The following is a 19071-nucleotide window of genomic DNA, read 5'->3' as shown; positions in this document are numbered from 1 at the left end:
GCGGGACAGGCATTCTAGCAGCGGGACTTCGACCCATCCAGGCCGGAGAATCGCCGGGGGGGGGGGGGGGGGGGGGCGCCAACCGGCGCGATTCCCGCCCCCGCCGAATATCCGGTGCCGGAGAATTCGGCAACCGGCGGGGGCGGGATTCACACCAGCCCCCGGCGATTCTCCGACCCGGCGGGGGGTCGGAGAATCTCGCCCCACACCTGGCCGGTCGCGAAACTCGGGTGGTGGCTGCGGACCTAGTCTAAGGCCGCCCTGGTGGGGGGTGGGTGGATCATGGACCGGGGCCTTTTGGCCAGCTGGGGCAGCGATCGGGCGTGTTATATGTAGCGTCGTGGGGCCGATCGTTGGGACCTTCTTTCTTCATCCAGGTCCGCCGGCTGAGTCCACCATCGCATTCGGCACGGCCGCTTAAGGCCGCCACCGTGCGCATGTGCAAACTCGTAACCGGAAGTGCGGGGGCCCGTTTCCGCAGCTGAAGCTGCAAGAAGCGCTCCGGGGCCCTGCCAGCCCCCTGCAGGTAGGTGAATAGCTGCTAATATTTTTAAGGAATCTCCAGAGTAAATCTCCAGCATCTTTACGCTAGCGTGGGTACATAGCCCCATTGGAGAATCCAGCCCCTGTTCTTTCAGTATCAATGGTTATATACTGTCCTGTGAGGTAGACAGGTTTATGTGCAGTAATTGATTGTAGATTTCTGTCCGACAATGATAAGATGACTATTGCACTCAACAAAATTATGCAGGTGTTGAAATGCATTAAATTTTCCCATTGGAAAAAGTGCTCTTGTGCATTTAAAACTGATGAAAACATTGCCTTGGGAACGCTAGTATAATAATTGGAAGTGACTAAAATTCTCAGCATCCTTTAAAAGTGAAAGAAAAAGCTTCGGCAGCTGTCAGATATTTTAAAAAGTCAGACACCTGCTGCTGGTGTGTATTGATTACCAGACCATCTGTTGTAGTTTGGGAAAATGTTACCTATCTGTTATTTAATAAGCTTCATTGTCTGTGAACTAGAATGGTTTATTATGATACTGAAATGATTATGAATGCTTGGCTGTGTTTCAAAATCTAAAGATCCACTTTTCTCAGCAGGAGACTTTACGGACATGTTGATTGACTATTGTCAGAGGTTGTCAAAGGATTAGCTGTCTTTGTGATAGTGAAATTGATATTTATTTTTATAGCAAATTGACCATTATTGAATGGCTTTTGTTGAAGGAAGATTGTTTCAGTCTGGTGTGTTTGATGATATCAGAATATTAGAAGTTTATTTTAATGTCCATTTCAAAGACATTGTTAGATGTGCCCATAGTGGACTGGGTAAGTGACTATGGACGATACTTGGGAGGCATGAGGTGAGCATGTGTTTATATTAAATGCTAGAATTTGGTGAAGGAATAATACAGCAACTTTTTTTTTTACCGTCAGCAACTTTATTATGCATCCAACTCGGCAGAGTTACAAATGGCATATAAAATCCCCTCAGTAACTGTTCAAGCTGTGTCCATTTGTACTCTTTTGGAGCCAATAAATATTACCTGCCTTTAATAAGGCAATTAAGACTTAACAATGTAATTATCACAGCATACATCTGCTGATACGTTGACACATTGAAAATGAAATGAAAATCGCTTATTGTCACAAGGAGGCTTCAAATGAAGTTACTGTGAAAAGCCCCTAGTCGCCACATTCCGGCGCCTGTTCGGGGAGGCTGGTACGGGACAGCATAGGGGGCTATGAGGATGTGGGTGTGCGGGAGATGATGGGTAAGAGTTTTGGGATGTGACATTGCAACTGGGCAGATGTCCCAGTGAATGGAAGCAGGCGTTCTAACCAGCTGGCTTCACAATCCACTCGCCTCCATTGCCACCTCAGGAGGCCCAACTCCATCCTGCCCCTACCTCCCTAGAATGGAAATATGGTGGGAAGGAGGGATCTTTCAAAGACTGTCGAGTCAGGAAGTTGCCCGACTCAACCTTACTGCCTCCTCGTGAAAAATCAGGAGCCACGAAACAAAAACACAAGAGCAAAAGAAATAGGAGCAGGGATGGACCGTGTGGCCTGTCGAGCTCCTGTCGAGCCTGCTACACCATTCAGTACAGTCATGACTAATCTTGGGCTTCAGCTCCATTCCCCTACCCACTCCCCATATCTCTTAATTCACTGAGAGACGACAAATCTATCCATCCCAACCTTAAATAGAGCCACAACCCTCTTCTGCAGAGAATTCCAAATCCCATGATGCTTTGAGTGAAATAATTTCTCTTCAGTAGAGTTCTAAATAACTGGCTCCCTTATCCTGAGATTGTGCCCCTGGTGTTTTAGATTCCCAAATCAGCAGAAATTATTTCTCAGCATCTACCCTATCAGCTCCTTTAGAATTCATTAGGTTTCAATAAGAGTGCCTCTTATTCTTCTGAACTCCAGAGATAAGCCCCATTTACTCAGCCTCTCACCATAGAACAACCTCCTCATCCTAGCAGCCAATCTAGTGAACTTTCACTCTACTGCCTCCAATGCAAGTATATCTGCTCTCCAATGCGGAGATACAAACTGCACAGTATCCCAAATATGGTCATACCAAAACCCTGTAGAATTGGAGCAATATTATTATTTTATTATTACTGCAATATAAATAAGACGAGATGAACACGCCAATCCTATGCTTCAATTCAATTCTATTCTGAATGCAATTCATAACATTATATTGCTTCTCCCCCATATCATGAACGAAAATCTGCACATTCAGGCAATTTTCCTCGTCATTTTGAGGTTCCCTCTACCTCTCTTTATATTGTTACATTGCAGATTTTTCTGAGGTTTCAACCAGTTAACAGAGGAAAAGACAAGTCTGTGGCTGATTACTCAATAAAAGCAAAATGCAGAGATCATCTGTCTGCCTGTCTTGAAACAAAATTCTTGGTAAGTCAATCTGTTAAAAACAAGTAGTAAAACCCCTGGCAGCCAGTTTATAATTAGTTGCATGAATTGTCAATCCATCTGACATTTATTTAGCATTGAAAGCCAACTTCTGCTCCGTCAGACTCCCTTTGCACATCATGAGGTGACAGCTTAGAGACTCTGGTCTTTACATAATGGCTTGAATTTTTCATCTGGCAAATCTCTGGAAATGTGTATGCAAGCTATCTCAAACTAAAAAGCTGAGCCATTAAGCATCAAAACAGGTCTTCACAATAGACAAACATTATTTATGAGTGTTGTTTTTTCTTCATGGCATTGTATTATTCAGAGAAAGTTTATGCAAGGGACAACAATTTGTATTTCTATGGTGCCTTCAGGTAACAAAAGAACCCAAACTGCCCCACAGGAGCATTACAGAACAAAATGTGGCACCAAGACACATAAGGAGATATTAGGTCAGCTTCCCAAAAGCTTGGTCAAAGAGTGTATTAAAAGAAGAATATGAGGTAGAGGTGCAGGGAGGGAGATGCAGAGCTTGTGGTCTAGACAATCACCAATGGTTGGGCAATTATAATTAGGAAAGCACAAAGAAGGCAGTATAAGAGGACTGTGGATATCTCGGAGGGTTGCAGGCCTGCAGGCGATTATGGAGATAGGGAGGAGCGAGGTCATGGTGGGATTTAAAAACAAGGATGAGAGCCAAGGCAGACCAATGAGCATAAGGGTGATAAGGGAACAAGATTTGGTGAAAGTAAGGACAAAGGCAGTGGAGTTTTGGATGGCCTCCAGTTTACTGAGGGTATAATGTGGAGGACCAAGCTTTGGAATAGCAACGTCTTGAGGTAAGGAAGGCCTGAATGAGGGTTCCAGCTGCCTGGGCAAGGACAAAGTCGGCCGATGTTGTGGAGGAAAAAGTAGGCGGTCTTCGTGATGATGGGCTAAGTGGTCATCTCAAGGTCAAATATGACATCAAGGTTGCAAACAGTTTTGGTTGAGTCTCAGACTATTGCAGGGAGACGGATGGAGTCGATAGGTAGGATTAGGAATCAAATACAATGGTTTCAGTCTACACAATTTGCTTGGAGAAATCCGCACAGATAGTGACCCAAGCCGGGAATCAAACCTGGGGCCATGCCGTTGTGAAGAAACAGTGCTAACCACTGTGCTACCATGTCATCCACAACGCTGCCACTCCTGAAGTAATATCCTGGTTTGACCACCTTGGTCTAAAATTATAGTTGTTGGTCTATACCCAGCCAAATGTTTGGTTATTTATCTCACTCATGTCTCTGGAACCCTGTTGTGCTGACATTGGCTGCTATCTTCCCTACATTACAACGGTGACCACTGTTCAAAAGTACTTCATTGATTGTACAACACTTTGGGATGTCCTGAGATTGTGAAAGGAACTGTATAAGTGCAAGTCTTTAAATATAAACAAAGCTAAGCTCCAATTTGACAATTTATGATATCACCTCTTGGTATTACTGGAGTTACTGTGAAAAGCCCCTCAACGCCACACCCCGGTGCCTGTTCGGGTACACAGAGGGAGGATTCAGAATGTCCAATTCACCTAACAAGCACGTCTTTCGGGACTTGTGGGAGGAAACCGGAGCACCCGGAGGAAATTCACGCAGACACAGGGAGAACGTGCAGACTCCGCACAGGCAGTGACCCAGGCCGGGAATTGAACCTGGGACCCTGGCGCTGTGAAGCAACAGTGCTAACCACTGCGCTACCGTGCCGCCCACATGATGGTTACCTTATGACATTGGTCTGAAAGACTAAAATACAAGTGGCTAAAGAACCACTATATATGGAAAAAGAGCTGCAGCAAGTCAGATGATAGACATTAGTGGCCAACAGCTTCCTGTGATTAACCCAAATGCTGGGACAGAAACAAGGGTTCCCATCACAAAGTACAGGCTTGCGCACAAAAGGTAAAACTGTTTCCTGCTTTAAAAATAAACCAGTTCAAGGGTATAATAAAACAGGTTTTGGCTGCAGTTTGTTTCCAACTATAATTGGTTACAAAATATATATGCAGTGATACCCTCAGCTTAAAACATTCACTTGGTGACCTCAGTAAACCTCAAGTCAATATTACTGCTGTCAGCCACATTAGTCGTCATAAACACTGCGTTTAATGGGAGAATTTGAACAGAAGATAATGGGGGTGTTGAGATGATCAGGGTAAGCAAGACTAAATTAGCTTTCATTTTGTGCCAAGCATATAGGAAGAGTAATTCGACATGAATTGTTGCACAGGTTAGGGATTTTTATGGAGAACAAATTGATTTTTCTTAGAGGATTGAGGAGGATTATAGCTCGGTTGCTTTTCCTGCGTAGGATTTAACAATTACACACAAAACTTGGATTGGGGAAGATATGGGGGCCGGGATTCTCCGTTTGGGGGCTAAAGGCGGGATTCTTCATTTCGGGTGGCCTGGAATGTGTTCCTCGATGGGACGGAGAATCGGGCGTCGGCGGAAAATCAGGATCGGCGCGCTCCGAACAAGGTCCACGCCGCATGCCAGCGGGAGTATAAAAGTAAATGCAAATGGATCTTAATGACTTATTTGCATCTAATTAGCAGACCTGGCACCCTATGGACTGGCCTCACGTGATTATCTGGGCCCTGCGGCCGGGAATCACCTGGGCACGGATCACTCGTGGTCTTTACCAGTGTAGCCTTGTATGTTAGACCTCGCGGTGGGCCAGGGGGCCCTTTGCCCACGATGAGTTCCACCACGCCAGGGCCTTGCAGGTGGGCCGTCCAAGCTCACCCGAGAGCCAACCCTGCCCAGGGACCCCTGTAATAGGGGGCGTCCCTCGGGACCTCTGTAATAGGAGGACCCCTCACAGAGGGCACCCAGGCAATCCAGGTGTGGGGGCAGCTGTGCGGTGCGGGGTAGTGCTTCGGGCCCGATTTGTGCGGGACGGGGCAGGGTGGCTGGCCGCGGGACCTCACTATCAGGCTGCCCGCTCAAAACGGGGACCAAATAATGGGATTCCCTGGGAATCTCTCATATTCTATGCCATGCATAAATTTGCATGACGTGGAGCGCGGAATTACTTACCAGTTTGCACTCCAAGGGGGATCGTAAACTGGTTTCAATTCAGCTCCGTCGGGATAATCTCCCAAAAGGTGAATCCAGCCCTAAGTGTTACCACTGGGATAGAATAGCATGCGATTCGCGTTTCTGTTTGATCCGTGAATCAGGACTTGCAAATGGGGCAGCACTCTGCTGGCGCAAACTGAAAGCAATTCACTGCCCAGCGGGCAGTGTAACCACTGGGGCCCGGAATTGGCGCCAAAGAGGCTGACAGCCGGAGCTGTTTTTAAGCGCTCCACTCACCATACACTCATTTCAGCTATGGTGCTGACTCAGAGAAGACTTGCCCCCCCACCCCCCTCCGATTTCAGGAATTGTAAGCCGACCCACTGCTCATTGCCAATAATGAGAGGAGGGACACCCTCTTCCCCAGGGTAGGCTCGATACTCAAGCCAGCCCTCCTGATAAGGCCAATAAGAGGTGCCAGAGGTAGTCAGTCAGTGTTGCCAGTCGCACCAGTAGGAAACAGTTTGTAATCCTGAGGGGGGTCACTGGTGAAGCCCTGGGAGGTGCAGAGAACCAGGGAGGGTTCCAAAGGCCACACGGTGGACGTGCCCTTTGTTTGGGGTGAGCTCTGCTAATCCCCTGCTTCCTCTGCAGTGAGGCAGCGCTTCTGAGGAGTGCCAACACCTGGTGGGCCACTGATTGAGCTTGGCCACATCCATCCCCTTGCTGATACCGCTGGGGTTTGAGGGTTTCAAGAGGGGTGGCCTGGGTGGGCTCCCACATCAGCAGAGGCTCTCTGAACATTCACAGGATACAGTGAGCAGTCAGCTGTGTGAGCAGCGAGCAGCCAGGAAGGAGCCTGTAAGTAGCACCAAAGGGGTGCGTTTAAATCCACATACTGCAGCAATGGTGGTCCGAGCCAGGCCACCCCGATCCTGAGGGAGACACCCAGAGTCCACGGACCTGGCAGCAAGCCATTCCCTGCTGCCGATCCCGGCCTAGGCAGCACCCCCCTCCCCCCACCCCCCCACCCCCGCAAGCCCGACAATCTGTGAGAGTTTTTTTTAGCCTCCCCCTCCCCCAACAGCCATGGCCCCCAGGGCCCACTTGTAAATACTTGCACCATTTCGCACCCACGAGACATCTGCCTCAGAGGGGCAGAGCATCGCAGAGGGGTGGAGCACGCGGTGATATTCCCACTAAAGATGTTCAAACCCATGCAAATGGTGGTCTTTCATGGGCCCGCCAGCATGTAGCGCAAATTTTGATAACAGAGTCAGCGCGGGACCAGAGCCTGGCGACGGGTACAGCTCTGGGTGCAAATCGTGAATTTTCCATTGTGCGCTATTCTTCGCCCGATCATCATTCTCGCTGCCAGCTTCGCAAAGTGGAGAATTCAGCCCCAGATTTCTCTTGATCCCAATGCTGCTCGTGCCAAAGTCAGTACATAAATAAAACTCTCTTATCTATCCCTATTTATTTATATACAGGTGGCTAATTGTCAGAGACTATTCAATGATTTGAAGATTTCAAGAGCTTCCTCCTGTAGAAATCCATAAGAAAAATGCAAAAGGTGCTGCTGTTTTCCACCCTATTGCCAGGGTATAAAAAATGTAATACTCGGCATCCTCAGATCAACTTGCTACACCACCTCCTTTAATATAACACACATCTCTTATGTCTCTTTCGCCAAGGATGCCGTCAAATTACCACTTTACTATTGCTCCAAAGTGACAGTCCCAGCTCCCAATCTGACCCCTCAAATGCATCAATGCACAGATCTCTCACCACTTTGATTTCCCACTGCCTGGAATACTTCTGTGGAATTCTGAGCATTTTATATATTAAAGATGAGCATTTGTGTAATGTGCAAGCAGAATGTTCCTCCAGGGCAGCACGGTGGCGCAGTGGTTAGCACTGCTGCCTACAGTGCCAAAAACCCAGGTTCGATCCCAGCTCTGGGTCACTGTCCATGTGGAGTTTGCACATTCTCCCCGTGTTTGCGTGGGTTTCACCCCCACAACCCAGAGATGTGCAGGCTAGGTGGATTGGCTACGCTAAATTGTCCCTTAATTGGGAAAAAGTAATTGGGTACTCTAAATTAATTTTTTTTAAAGGATAACGTTCCTCCACATGTTCCCAAACTGTTAGAAATCTACAGGTTGGGTGCAGTGCTCAGTGAGTGTGTGGCAGATACATCTGCCAAACCTTCTTTTTTTTAAATAAATTTAGAGTACCCAATTCATTTTTTCCAATTAAGGGGCAATTTAGCGTGGCCAATCCACCGACCATGCATATCTTTGGGTTGTGGGGGCGAAACCCACGCAAACACGGGGAGAATGTGCAAACCCCACACGGACAGTGACCCAGAGCCGGGATCGAACCTGGGACCTCGGCACCGTAGGGCAGCAGTGCTAACCACTGCGCCGCCGTGCTGCCCCTGCCAAACATTCTTGTAGTATGCGATTAGAAGCTTTCAAAGTAACCTGGAGGTTACCTGCTTAAAATTGTAGTTTATATATAGGAACAAGAACAAGAGGAGACCTGGCAGCCCCTTGAGCCTGGTATGCAATTCAATTAGATTATGCTTGATCTGTATTTCGACTGCATTTAATCCAAATGTTCTGGAAATGACTGTACTGGTCTGAACTGGGGTTCTATTTTAATGTAAGCAAGACCAGTTCAGACTACTACCAGTCATTTCCAAGTTTTATTGGTAACAAAAATCTTATTGATCTCACGAGAGCTACCAATCTCACGCTGCAGTACCTATATACAATATATTTTTAAAACCTGCACTCTTCCGGCACCATAGTCACTTCCTGTAACACTGCCCCACTCCACGCTGTTGCTAATACACATATTGATAAAATCAACAGATTTTCCAGTCACCATGAGCAATTGACGGGAGATCTGCCAAACAATATTGTAACAGTGTGATTCACACTCTTTCCAAATGCAAGAAACATGATTTGTTTCTTGGGAAAAGGGAATGTCCTTTCAGAATTCCAGGGAGAAATAAGTAGGCTGAGTTAATCATTCCAGTCAAAATTGAATTCAGAATTTAAGGCACTACTGAGAGAACCTGCTGCATTGGCTGGGCGACTGTCCTTCAGGTGGGTTAAGATGAGGCCCACCTGAGACTTCCGGTGGCGGCAATGGAGGCGTAAGTCGCACATTTGGTGGCTCCCGCTCGGGTCGGACTTTTGGATCTTTCCCCCCGATTTTCTACCGGACATGAATTGTAAAACTGATGACAGAGGCAATTGTGTACTGAATTCCCACATCGGTGCATGGAGAGGAGGACAAGAAGTGCTCGTAAAGGCAGAAACAGAAAACAGAGGTTTGGGCTGAAGCTGCAGGGGGAGACAGCATGGCGGAGGACCGGACCTCTGGCTCGGCGACCCAGCGGTCAATGGAGCAGCTGATGCAGGTTATTCAGGAAGTCTTCGCTAAGCAGAAACAGGACTGCTTGGACCCGAGAAAAGAGTCAATTGAGCGGATAGAGCTTAGATTGGACGCCCAAGATCGGGTGATCCAAAAAGTAGAGGAGGCACTGGCTGACCAGGAGGAACATCAAACTGCGGTGGAGTTGGAGGTGGGGATGCTGAGAGACCAGCAGAAAAAGCTCCTGGAGAAGGTGGAGGACTTAGAGAATAGGTCCCGCAGGCAGAACTTGAGAATCGTTGGGCTCTCAGAGGGGTCCGAAGGAGCGGACGCTGGGGCATACATAGCGGCCATGTTCGAGAAGGTGCTGGGGATGGGGAATTCTCCTGACCCTTGGAGGCGGACAGTGCTCACAGAGCACTCGCGAGGAAACCGCGAATGGGAGACCCCCCGAGGGCAATGGTGGTGAGATTCTATAGGTACTCGGATAAGGAGCGCATTCTACAGTGGGCCAAGCAGACAGGGAGCTGTAAGTGGGACAACAGTATACTGCAGATCAACCAAGACCTGAGTGCGGAGATGGGCAGGAGAAGAGCGGGCTCTAACCAGATCAGGTCGAACCTTTTTAAGAAAAAGGTGAAGTTCGGACTGTTGTATCCGGCCCGTCTCTGGTTCACGTACGAGGAACAGCACTTTTATTTCGAGACGCCTGAGGCTGGACTTCGCGAAAAGGAAAGGACTGGTGGTGGACTGAGAACTTTTGAACTTTGCTGCAACGTTCATGTTTTTTTAAAAAAAAGTTTCTAATTTTTCGTTTTGTGGAAGCGGTCTGTAATGGTTCTGTACTGATTTGGGGCCAGTTGCAGAGCTGAGTGAGTTAAGGTTTACATTTGCACTGTTGGGGGATGGAGGTGTGCTTGTTTAGATTTTGGATCTCTTACTTGATCTTTGTTAGCTTTTTTCCCCCTGTTTTTTCTATCGGGCAATTGTGTTGGGATTGTTTGTCATTGGAATAAGTATGTAGGAGCGGAGGGGAGGGTGGGGAGGGAACAATAGGTGGGAAACTTTTTGGCGCCACGGTTAGGCGGGCTAGCTCACGGAAGCATAGCGGAGGGGTGCATATGTTAGGTTTATTAAAGGGGTTGAGTTATATTGTGTTGGTACTGGGGGGGAGGGGAGAAAAATGTTCTGCTGAAGAGGGAGGGACTAAGGGACAGAGAGGAGGTTGGGGGCAGAGGCTGTCTGGGGGCGGGCCGGTGAAGGCGGGCCCAAAAAAGGGGATGGCTGATCGGCAAAGGGGGGGGGGAAATGAGCCCCCCAACTAGGCTGATCACGTGGAATGTTCGAGGGCTAAATGGGCCGATCAAGATGGCCAGTGTGTTCGTGCATCTGAGGGGACTGAAGGCGGACGTAGTAATGTTGCAGGAGGTGCACCTTAGAGTAGCTGACCAGATTAGATTGAGGAAAGGCTGGGTCAGTCAGGTCTTTCACTCGGGACTAGATTCAAAGACTAGAGGGGTTGCGATCCTGATCAATATGCGGGTGGTGTTTGAGGCGGGTAGACTAGTTTTGGTTGTAGGAGGTCGGTACATTATGGTCAGTGGGAAACTGGAGGGGGTGTAAGTGGTATTAGTAAATGTGTATGCTCCAAATTGGGATGATGTGGAGTTCATAAAGAGAATGCTGGGGAAGATACCGGACCTGGACTCGCACAAGCTGGTCATGGGAGGGGACTTTGACACAGTTATGGACCCTGGCTTGGACCGGTCAAGCTCAAAAACGGGCAGGGTGCCAGCAATGGCAAAGGAACTAAAAGGGTTCATGGAGCTGATTGGGGGGGGGGGTTGGACCCATGGAGATTTGGAAAGCCGAGGGTGAAGGAGTTCTCCTTCTACTCACACGTACATAAAGTGTACTCCCGGATCGATTTCTTTATTCTGACAAGGCTTTACTGATGGAGGTGGTGGACACGGGGTACTCGGCGATCACAATCTCAGACCATGCTCCGCACTAGGTTGACCTGCAGGTTAGTAAAGACAGTAACCAGCGACTGCAATGGAGGTTAGATGTGGGACTTTTAGCTGACGAAGGGGTGTGCGAGCGGCTGAGGAAATGTATTCAGAACTACCTGCAGGTCAACTACACGGGGGAAATTTCAGCAGCAGTGGTCTGGGAAACACTGAAGGCGGTGGTTAGAGGGGAGCTGATCTCGATATGGGCCCACAGGGAGAAGGTAGACAGGGCAGAGACGGACCGACTGGTAAAGGAGATACTACAGATCGATAGGAGTATGCGGAGACGCAGAGGCAGGGCTTTTAAGGGAATGGCGGAGGCTACAGGCGGAGTTCGGCTTGTTAACCACAGGGAGGGCAGTGGAGCAGCTGAGGAAGGCGATTGGGGTGATCTATGGGCATGGAGAGAAGGCCAGCAGAATGCTTGCACAGCAGCTTAGAAAGAGGGAGGCAGCCAGGGAGATAAGGAAAGTAAATGACGGAGATGGGAACCTGGTTTGAGATTCAGCAGGGGTGAATAAGGCATTTAGGAATTTTTACAGTAGGCTGTATGGGTCGGAGCCCCCAACGGGGCCGGAAGGGATAAGGCACTTCTTCGGGGCGCTGAATTTCCCAAAGGTGGACGGGGGCTGGTAGAAGGGATGGGGGCCCTGATAGGGTTGGAAGAGATAGTGGAGGGTCTGAAGGCCATGCAGTCGGGTAAAGCCCTGGGGCCAGATGGGTACCCAATGGAGTTCTTAAAACGTTCTCTGGGATATTGGGACCGTTGTTGATGAGGACGTTCAAGGGAAAGAGGGGTGCTGCCCCCGGCGATGTCACAGGCCACGATTTCACTGATGCTTAAGCGGGACAAGAACCTGGAGCTGTGTGGGTCCTTCAGGCCAATATCCTTGTTGAATGTGGACACCAAACTGCTGGCCACAATTTTGTCCTCCAAGATTGAGGATTGTGTTCCGGACGTTATTGGGGAGGACCAGACGGGGTTTGTTAAGGGTAGGCAGTTGGTGGCCAATAAAAAAAGGCTATTAAACGTTATCATGATGCCCCCAGAAGGTAGGGAGGTGGAGGTAGTGGTCGCAATGGACGCAGAGAAGGCTTTTGATCGAGTAAAATGGGAATATCTGTGGGAGGTACTGGGACCATTCGGATTTGGGCGGGGCTTTATCGACTGGGTCAGGTTGCTGTATCAGGCTCCTGTGGCGAGCATACGGATAAATAGGACAACATCGGACTACTTTAGACTGCACCGGGGGACGAGACAGGGATGCCCCCTCTCCCCACTGCTGTTCGCGCTAGCTATAGAGCCGCTGGCAATTGCTCTGAGAGGTTCAAAGGGCTGGAAGGGGCTGGTCCGGGTGGGTGTGGGGCACAGAGTCTCACTTTATGCAGACGGTCTGCTTCTGTATGTATCAGACCCATTAGAGGGGATGGAAGGAATCATGAGGATTCTGGGGGAATTTGGCGGGTTTTCGGGGTATAAGCTAAATATGGGGAAAAGTGAGATGTTTGGGGTCCCGGAGGTGGCAACCGTTCGTCGACTTCTTTACAGAAAATTAATCGTCAGCAGAAGGGAAGGGGGTTAGTTTAGCTTAGAGTAGGGGGTTAATAAAGGTGGGACCTGTAAGGGAGGGAGACGGCTTTTGCACTATGTTTATAGATTCATGTACATTGTTTATTTTGTTGTTGTTGGAAAACTAAAAATACCTCAATAAAATGTTTACTAAAAAAAAAAGATGAGACCCATCTGTTTGTTCACTACTTCAAGCGAACATAAAATAATCTTCAGGATTTACTCGGGATGAAGAATCCTTCTGGTTTTGGAGGGACAAAGAGCCTGTTCCTGTGCTGTGTTGTCCTTTGTCCCGACTAACATTTCGCACTCAACCACACAACCAGATTCATTCATTTCACTTATTATGGTCAGTGGTTAGCACCGCTGCCTCATAGCGCCAGGGACCCGGGTTCGATTCCAGCCTTGGTGAATGTCAGGGTGGAGTGTGCCCTTTCTCTCCCTGACTGCGTGGTTTCCTACATTGCTCCGGTTTCCTCCCACAGTCCAGAGATGTGCAGGTTAGGTGGATTAGCCATGCTAAACTGGCCCTTGGTGTTCAAAGATGTTGAACACTAGGTTCAAAGTGTTCAAAAGTAAACATTATCTGCGGGTGCTCTTTTGTGGTTGGTGCAGACTCGATGGGCTGAATGGCCTCCTTCTGCACTTTTGGGATTCTATCCAAAAAAATATTTGTGATATGAACTGATGGTCACATTTACCCATCTGCCAACAGTTTCTGAATAGCTTGTTCTTTTGAGGTGGTGTCTAATACTTTGGAACACGCTGTGGGGCGGGGGTGTCTTAAAATGCTGTCTATCTGTTTAGACAGGTTTATCTGTTATACGATATTTTAATCATCTACAGGACTTAGGCTGACCCGCGTGCCCCAGTTATGAGTGACTCATGAACAGCCTCATGAGTCTTGGAGAATACAGAATGGAGAAAAGTGTTTCAATTTTTATTATTTGGTACAAGTGGCGGCCGGACACATGCAGAACTCCAACCCGCGCTTGTAAATCTCCAAAACCAACTCACTGGGCATTGACATCGGTGAATCTCTCCATAATTGTTCAGGGCACAAATTCTATCCACCTAACTAAACGCAGATGATCACAGAATGCGGTAACCACTTGGAGACTTGTGCACGTCACAATCTGAATTCAGACAAGTTATCCTTTTAAACAAGTGTTTGTTGAAAAGGAGGTGATCATGGCTAGTCTTGATGGCCAGGGTGAACACGCCATGCAAAGGAGGCATTCGCACCAGGAAATTCCACACCACCTCATCTGCACGAAACTGTTGCTTGCAAATGAATCTGTCCGCCTGGGCGGCACGGTGGCTCAGTGGTTTGCACTGCTGCCTCACGGCGCTGAGGACCCGGGTTCGATCCCGGCCCTGGGTCACTGTCCGTGTGGAATTTGCACATTCTCCCCATGTTTGCGTGGGTTTCACACCTCCCCCCCCCCCAACAACCCAAAATGATGTGCAGGGTAGGTGGATTGGCCACACTAAATTGCCACTTAATTGGAAAAAAATAATTGGGTACTCTAAATTTATATGAAAAAAATTAATCTGTTCCACCCTGTTACAGGCTCCCAAGAAATCACAGCGCCTGCAAAGTGATGTGTGGGGCTGTTAAAATTAATCCCCACCGAATTCTCCGACACAACCGTGTGTTTGTTGACAGAATTGGGAAAATGCAGCCCCATTACTGAGGATGGGGTTGACTGACTCACTGCAGTCACTGCACAGGACCTGGCAGGTGGTTCCCACGTCAAAACCGCCTTAAAATGTGGTCGGCGCTGAAGTGTGGTGGACGTGGGGTGGAGTACACTGGCGGAGCACTCACCTCCCACTGGGTTGTTTAATTAACCTGTGCTTCAAACTGGTTCAGCAAGCGCTAAAAGTAGATTGTGCAAAAAGCACTCGGATTGACTGCACGGAGGACTGGATTTGAGAGCCTATCCAAACCAATCATATTTGGGAGATTTCCAGATGGAATTAATCATTCCCGCCTCCAGAGGCTTCGGGATTATCTGTGGAATTTTATATATTTTCTTCAGTTCAGTCAAATATGAGGGGAAATTATGTTTTATTAAAATGGCATTTCCTCAGGTATTTTCCCAATGAACACTCACTGCGTTGATTTAGGGTTTGATTTGAACCCATTCCAACCCCACCCACTGGGATGCAAAGAAGCGGGTTGCCCATTGCCCTCAGCACGCTTCCCTCTGACCTGTCGCTTGGCAATGGGCAGGTTTACAGATATCCTTCAGCTAACCCAAGCATAATGCTGTATTTTTTAGTCAATGTCCCAGCCTGGTCAAGTTGCAAAAGTGACCAGGTGTCAAACACCAGCAGTGAGCATTGCAGCCAGGGATGTTTTTAAGAAGGGATAATGTATTGACAGCTTGTGGGGGGGGGGGGGGGGGGGGGGGGTCAAGATCCAGAAATCAACAAAACAAAAAATCCCCACCGACTCGACAGCACTATGATTTGTGCGTGGGATGCCAGGGAAAGACCAACCTCAATCTCCAGGGATGGGATTGCGACAATGGATCTATTTCTCTCCAGTGTACAGCTCGTTCCATGATTTGAGCTACATCAGATTCCAGGGGCACTGGGCAATTGACTGGCTGACAGAATGAGTGACTGTTTAGCAGAGTACCGGTGTAGCTTTCCATGTTCCATATGAACACTCAGTCCCTGGATTAAAATGCAGCAAGAGCTGACACCAACTTCCATTTCCTCTCCATCCCCACCTCACCCACCTACATTTTCTCAGGCGCTTCCACATAATTAATAGCAATAATAATCTCTCCCTCCCCACCACCACCCCTCCCCTCTATAAAAAGTTATTCGGCAACTTACTTATTCGCCCGCTTAGCTTTGTAATGGCAATATTTCACAGCGTCCTCCTTTTCCAAAAGCTGGTCCCCTGGTCGCCGGGGCAGCGACTGCCCTCGGTAGAAAGGATGCGAGAAGAGTTTGCGGAGTTTGGAGAGAGTTGGGTCGAGGGACCAGCGCCCGCTCTCCGCCGGAGCCCCGCTGCCGTTCGCCGAGGAGCTCCGCGGGACGGCGCTTCGATTGGGGGACTCCTCGCACGGGCATTGGCTTCGGATGGAGCGCTGGTGTAACTTTGGTAAGATGTTGAAGAGCAGGTCGACTGTGAAGGCGGTCGAGAGGAGCAGGACGATGAGAAATCTGCTTCTGGCACTCCACATGGTGTTTGGCTCAGTCAGGCAGGCGCTCAGAGCTTTGCCTGCCAGGGAAATACAGAGAGAGGGAAGGAGAGAGAGAGAGAGAGTCTGTCACAACACGACCCACGCTTATCAGCTCAGCCGCAGAGGCTTCTTAAAGTGACACTGCTCCCAGACACAACATTACTGAGCTGGGAAGTCTCAGAGCACAGAAAAAATACAAAGAAAGGCCCCTTTACTGTTCACCTTCTCAGCCCCCCCCCCCAAAAAAATCTTTTAGATTTCATATTTTATAGCCCAAGAGATTGTTGCAACGCCGAATGGATTCTGTATCCCATTTGAGCACAAATGACTCTTGACAGTTGTAGTGTGGACACGTTCATCTCCTGGTTCCTGAAAAGAGCAGAATTAAGAGGAAATTAATTTCTTCATTTCAGCCATAAATTGACCAGGGAGGCCAACGTTACTCCAGGCTTTCCAACGAGTCTGTTTCGGAAGAGCCCCCCCCCCCCCCATTTGTTAATGTGAAGGCTGATTGTGAAAGTCAGTGCTGGGTGCAAGTGAGGCAGTGCCTCCTCCACCCCCCAACCCCTCTCCTCAGCAGGATGTCTGTGACACCTCGCCTCAGAAGGTATCGTCCACTCCGCCCCCTCCCTCCCCCCCCCCCCCCCCCCGCAATTTAGGTTTCTCCTTTTCAGCAATTGAGCTAGCTCCGAAATCGATGCAATAACCGCAAAGAACTGAAAATTATTTTAATAAGCAAAATATTGCGGATGCCGGAATCCCCAAACTAGAACAGGGGCGGGGGGGGGGGGGGGGGGGATCAGCACGTCTGCCCACATCGGTGGAGAGAGAAACTGAGTTCAGTTTTGGAGTCCTTTGAACTGACCGGGAGAACGTGTTCGAGCTTCAGAAACTGCAACACAAGATAGCAACTTTTAAGAACAAAGGACAGATGGCCTGACGTGGGTAGTTGGGGGGCGGGGGGTCAAATTGTTGTCAAAAGCTTACAAGTACTTCCCTATCCCACCCATGGCCTTTTCAAAAGATTTCAACACTTTCTACCCATCATAAACAAAGTGACAAGCTGTCGTGGGTCCCATCATTTCACATAGACAAGGATGACATTCACTGCACAATATCTTAATTCTGTGTTTTTGATCCGTGCACAAAAAAGATTCACTGATACATTGTATCTGGGGTCTATTCCTTGCATCTATTTATACCACACACAAAGCCATCCACTAACATGAGAACCCCATAATTCCCAGTTTCCAAGGTGTATAAACTGACAGTTTGGAATAGATAAAAGAGTAGTTGAAGCTGAAGCACAAATGAAATATTCTGTTTATTCACTGGGCATCTGGTAGAATCTAAATGAATTCACGAGTATTGTCCTTTGTTCTGAAATGCTAACCTGTGGACAATAAGAAGATTAATTACCACCAGGTTCAATAAAGAGCATGGCTTCTGGTAACTCGCCCATATCCTCGAGGAGTCCTGGCATGAAGATGGAAAGACTCGTCATCGATGCTTTGGGAGCTGGGTCGAAGATTCAGCCCCGTGTTGCCGGAGTATGGTGTGGTAAGCAGTGTCTCCTGTGGCACCTGGCCACCTGCCTACCCTGGAGGTAGGCGGAAGGTCTTGCACAGTGCTCAAGAGACCAGGGGCGGGATTCTCCGAAAACTGGCGTGATGTCCGGGACCCGTCGCCAAAAACGGCGCGGATCACTCCGGCGTCGGGCCCCCCCAAACAACGGAAAGTCTCCGGCCCCGAATGGGCTAGCAGCAGCGTGACGCCGTTCGTGATTGCGTCACCCGACGTGGGGCGGTGATGCCCTGCGGCGTCATTGACGCCGCATGGTGTGACAGCTCAAAAGATGCGCCCCCCCCCACCCCCGGAAGACCCGACAGGATGGCCGCCCGCCGCGCAGACCCGAGGTTCCAGGACCGCGACATCAAGGCGCTCCTGAACGCAGTGGAGGAGAAGAGGGAGTCCCTGTATCCCCGACACGGCCGCAGGGTCGCCCCACGCCTCAGCTGGCTTCTGTGGAGGGAGGTGGCAGAGGCCGTCAGCGCTGTAGCTCTGACACCACGGACAGGCACCCAGATCCACAAGAAGGTGAACGTCCTCATCAGGGCAGCCAGGGTGAGTCGTCCCCCCCCCCCCCCCGCTCCCTGCCCGATGTGCGGCACACCCCCAGGTGAAACCAACCCTAACCCTAACCTCTGCACTATACGCGCAACCGATGGCGTGCATTCATATACCTGTCTAACACTGTTGCCCTTTACCCCTGCCACCCACCTGCCCCCTACAGGAGAAGCGCGCACACAACAATAGGGAGCATGAGAGGACTGGAGGGGGCCCAGCTAATGAGAGGCCACTCACGTACATGACGAAAGGTTGCCGATGCAGGGACCCACCAGCAAGTGAGCCACCGACAGCCCGTCCCCATATGCCCTCTTCCCCATATCCCCCATATCCCCCTCCCCCATATCCCCCCTCTCCGATATCCCCATCCCCCATATACCCCATATACCCCCTCCCCATATCCCCCATATCTCCCCTCCCCCATATCCCCCACATACCCCCTCCCCAATATCCCCCCATCCCCATATCCCCCACATCCCCCTTCCCCCATATCCCCCTCCCCATATCCCCATATCCCCCTCCCCATATCCCCGCTCGCCCATATCCCCGCCCCCATATCCCCTTCCCCCATATCCCCCCTCCCACATATCCCCCCTCCCCCATATCCCCCCTCCCCATATCCCGCTCCCCATATTCCCCCAGATCCCCTTCCCCATATCCCCCTTCCCCCATATCCCCCCTCCCCATATGCCCCATATCCCCCCTCCCCATAACCCCCTTCCCCCATAATCCTCCTCCCCCATATCCCCCCTCCCCCCATATCACCGCCTGTGT

At 49.5% G+C, this 19071-nt stretch overlaps 1 protein-coding gene across 1 annotated transcript in view; it reads right to left on the bottom strand.

The window, feature by feature from the left end:
- fam20a (FAM20A golgi associated secretory pathway pseudokinase) overlaps positions 1-16389 on the bottom strand; it is a 108345-nt gene extending 91956 nt beyond the window's left edge. The window contains exon 1 of the mRNA XM_072483477.1: positions 15818-16389. Coding sequence (XP_072339578.1) covers positions 15818-16170 — 353 coding nt within the window. The 5' untranslated portion in view covers positions 16171-16389. The remainder of the gene's footprint in view (positions 1-15817) is intronic.
- Positions 16390-19071: the final 2682 nt, after the last annotated feature.

The sequence above is a fragment of the Scyliorhinus torazame genome, chromosome 18, assembly GCF_047496885.1.
Source record: "Scyliorhinus torazame isolate Kashiwa2021f chromosome 18, sScyTor2.1, whole genome shotgun sequence".
Classification (NCBI taxonomy): domain Eukaryota; kingdom Metazoa; phylum Chordata; class Chondrichthyes; order Carcharhiniformes; family Scyliorhinidae; genus Scyliorhinus; species Scyliorhinus torazame.
The sequence above is the reverse complement of the archived record's forward strand: the minus strand, read 5'-3'. Positions and strand labels throughout refer to the sequence as shown.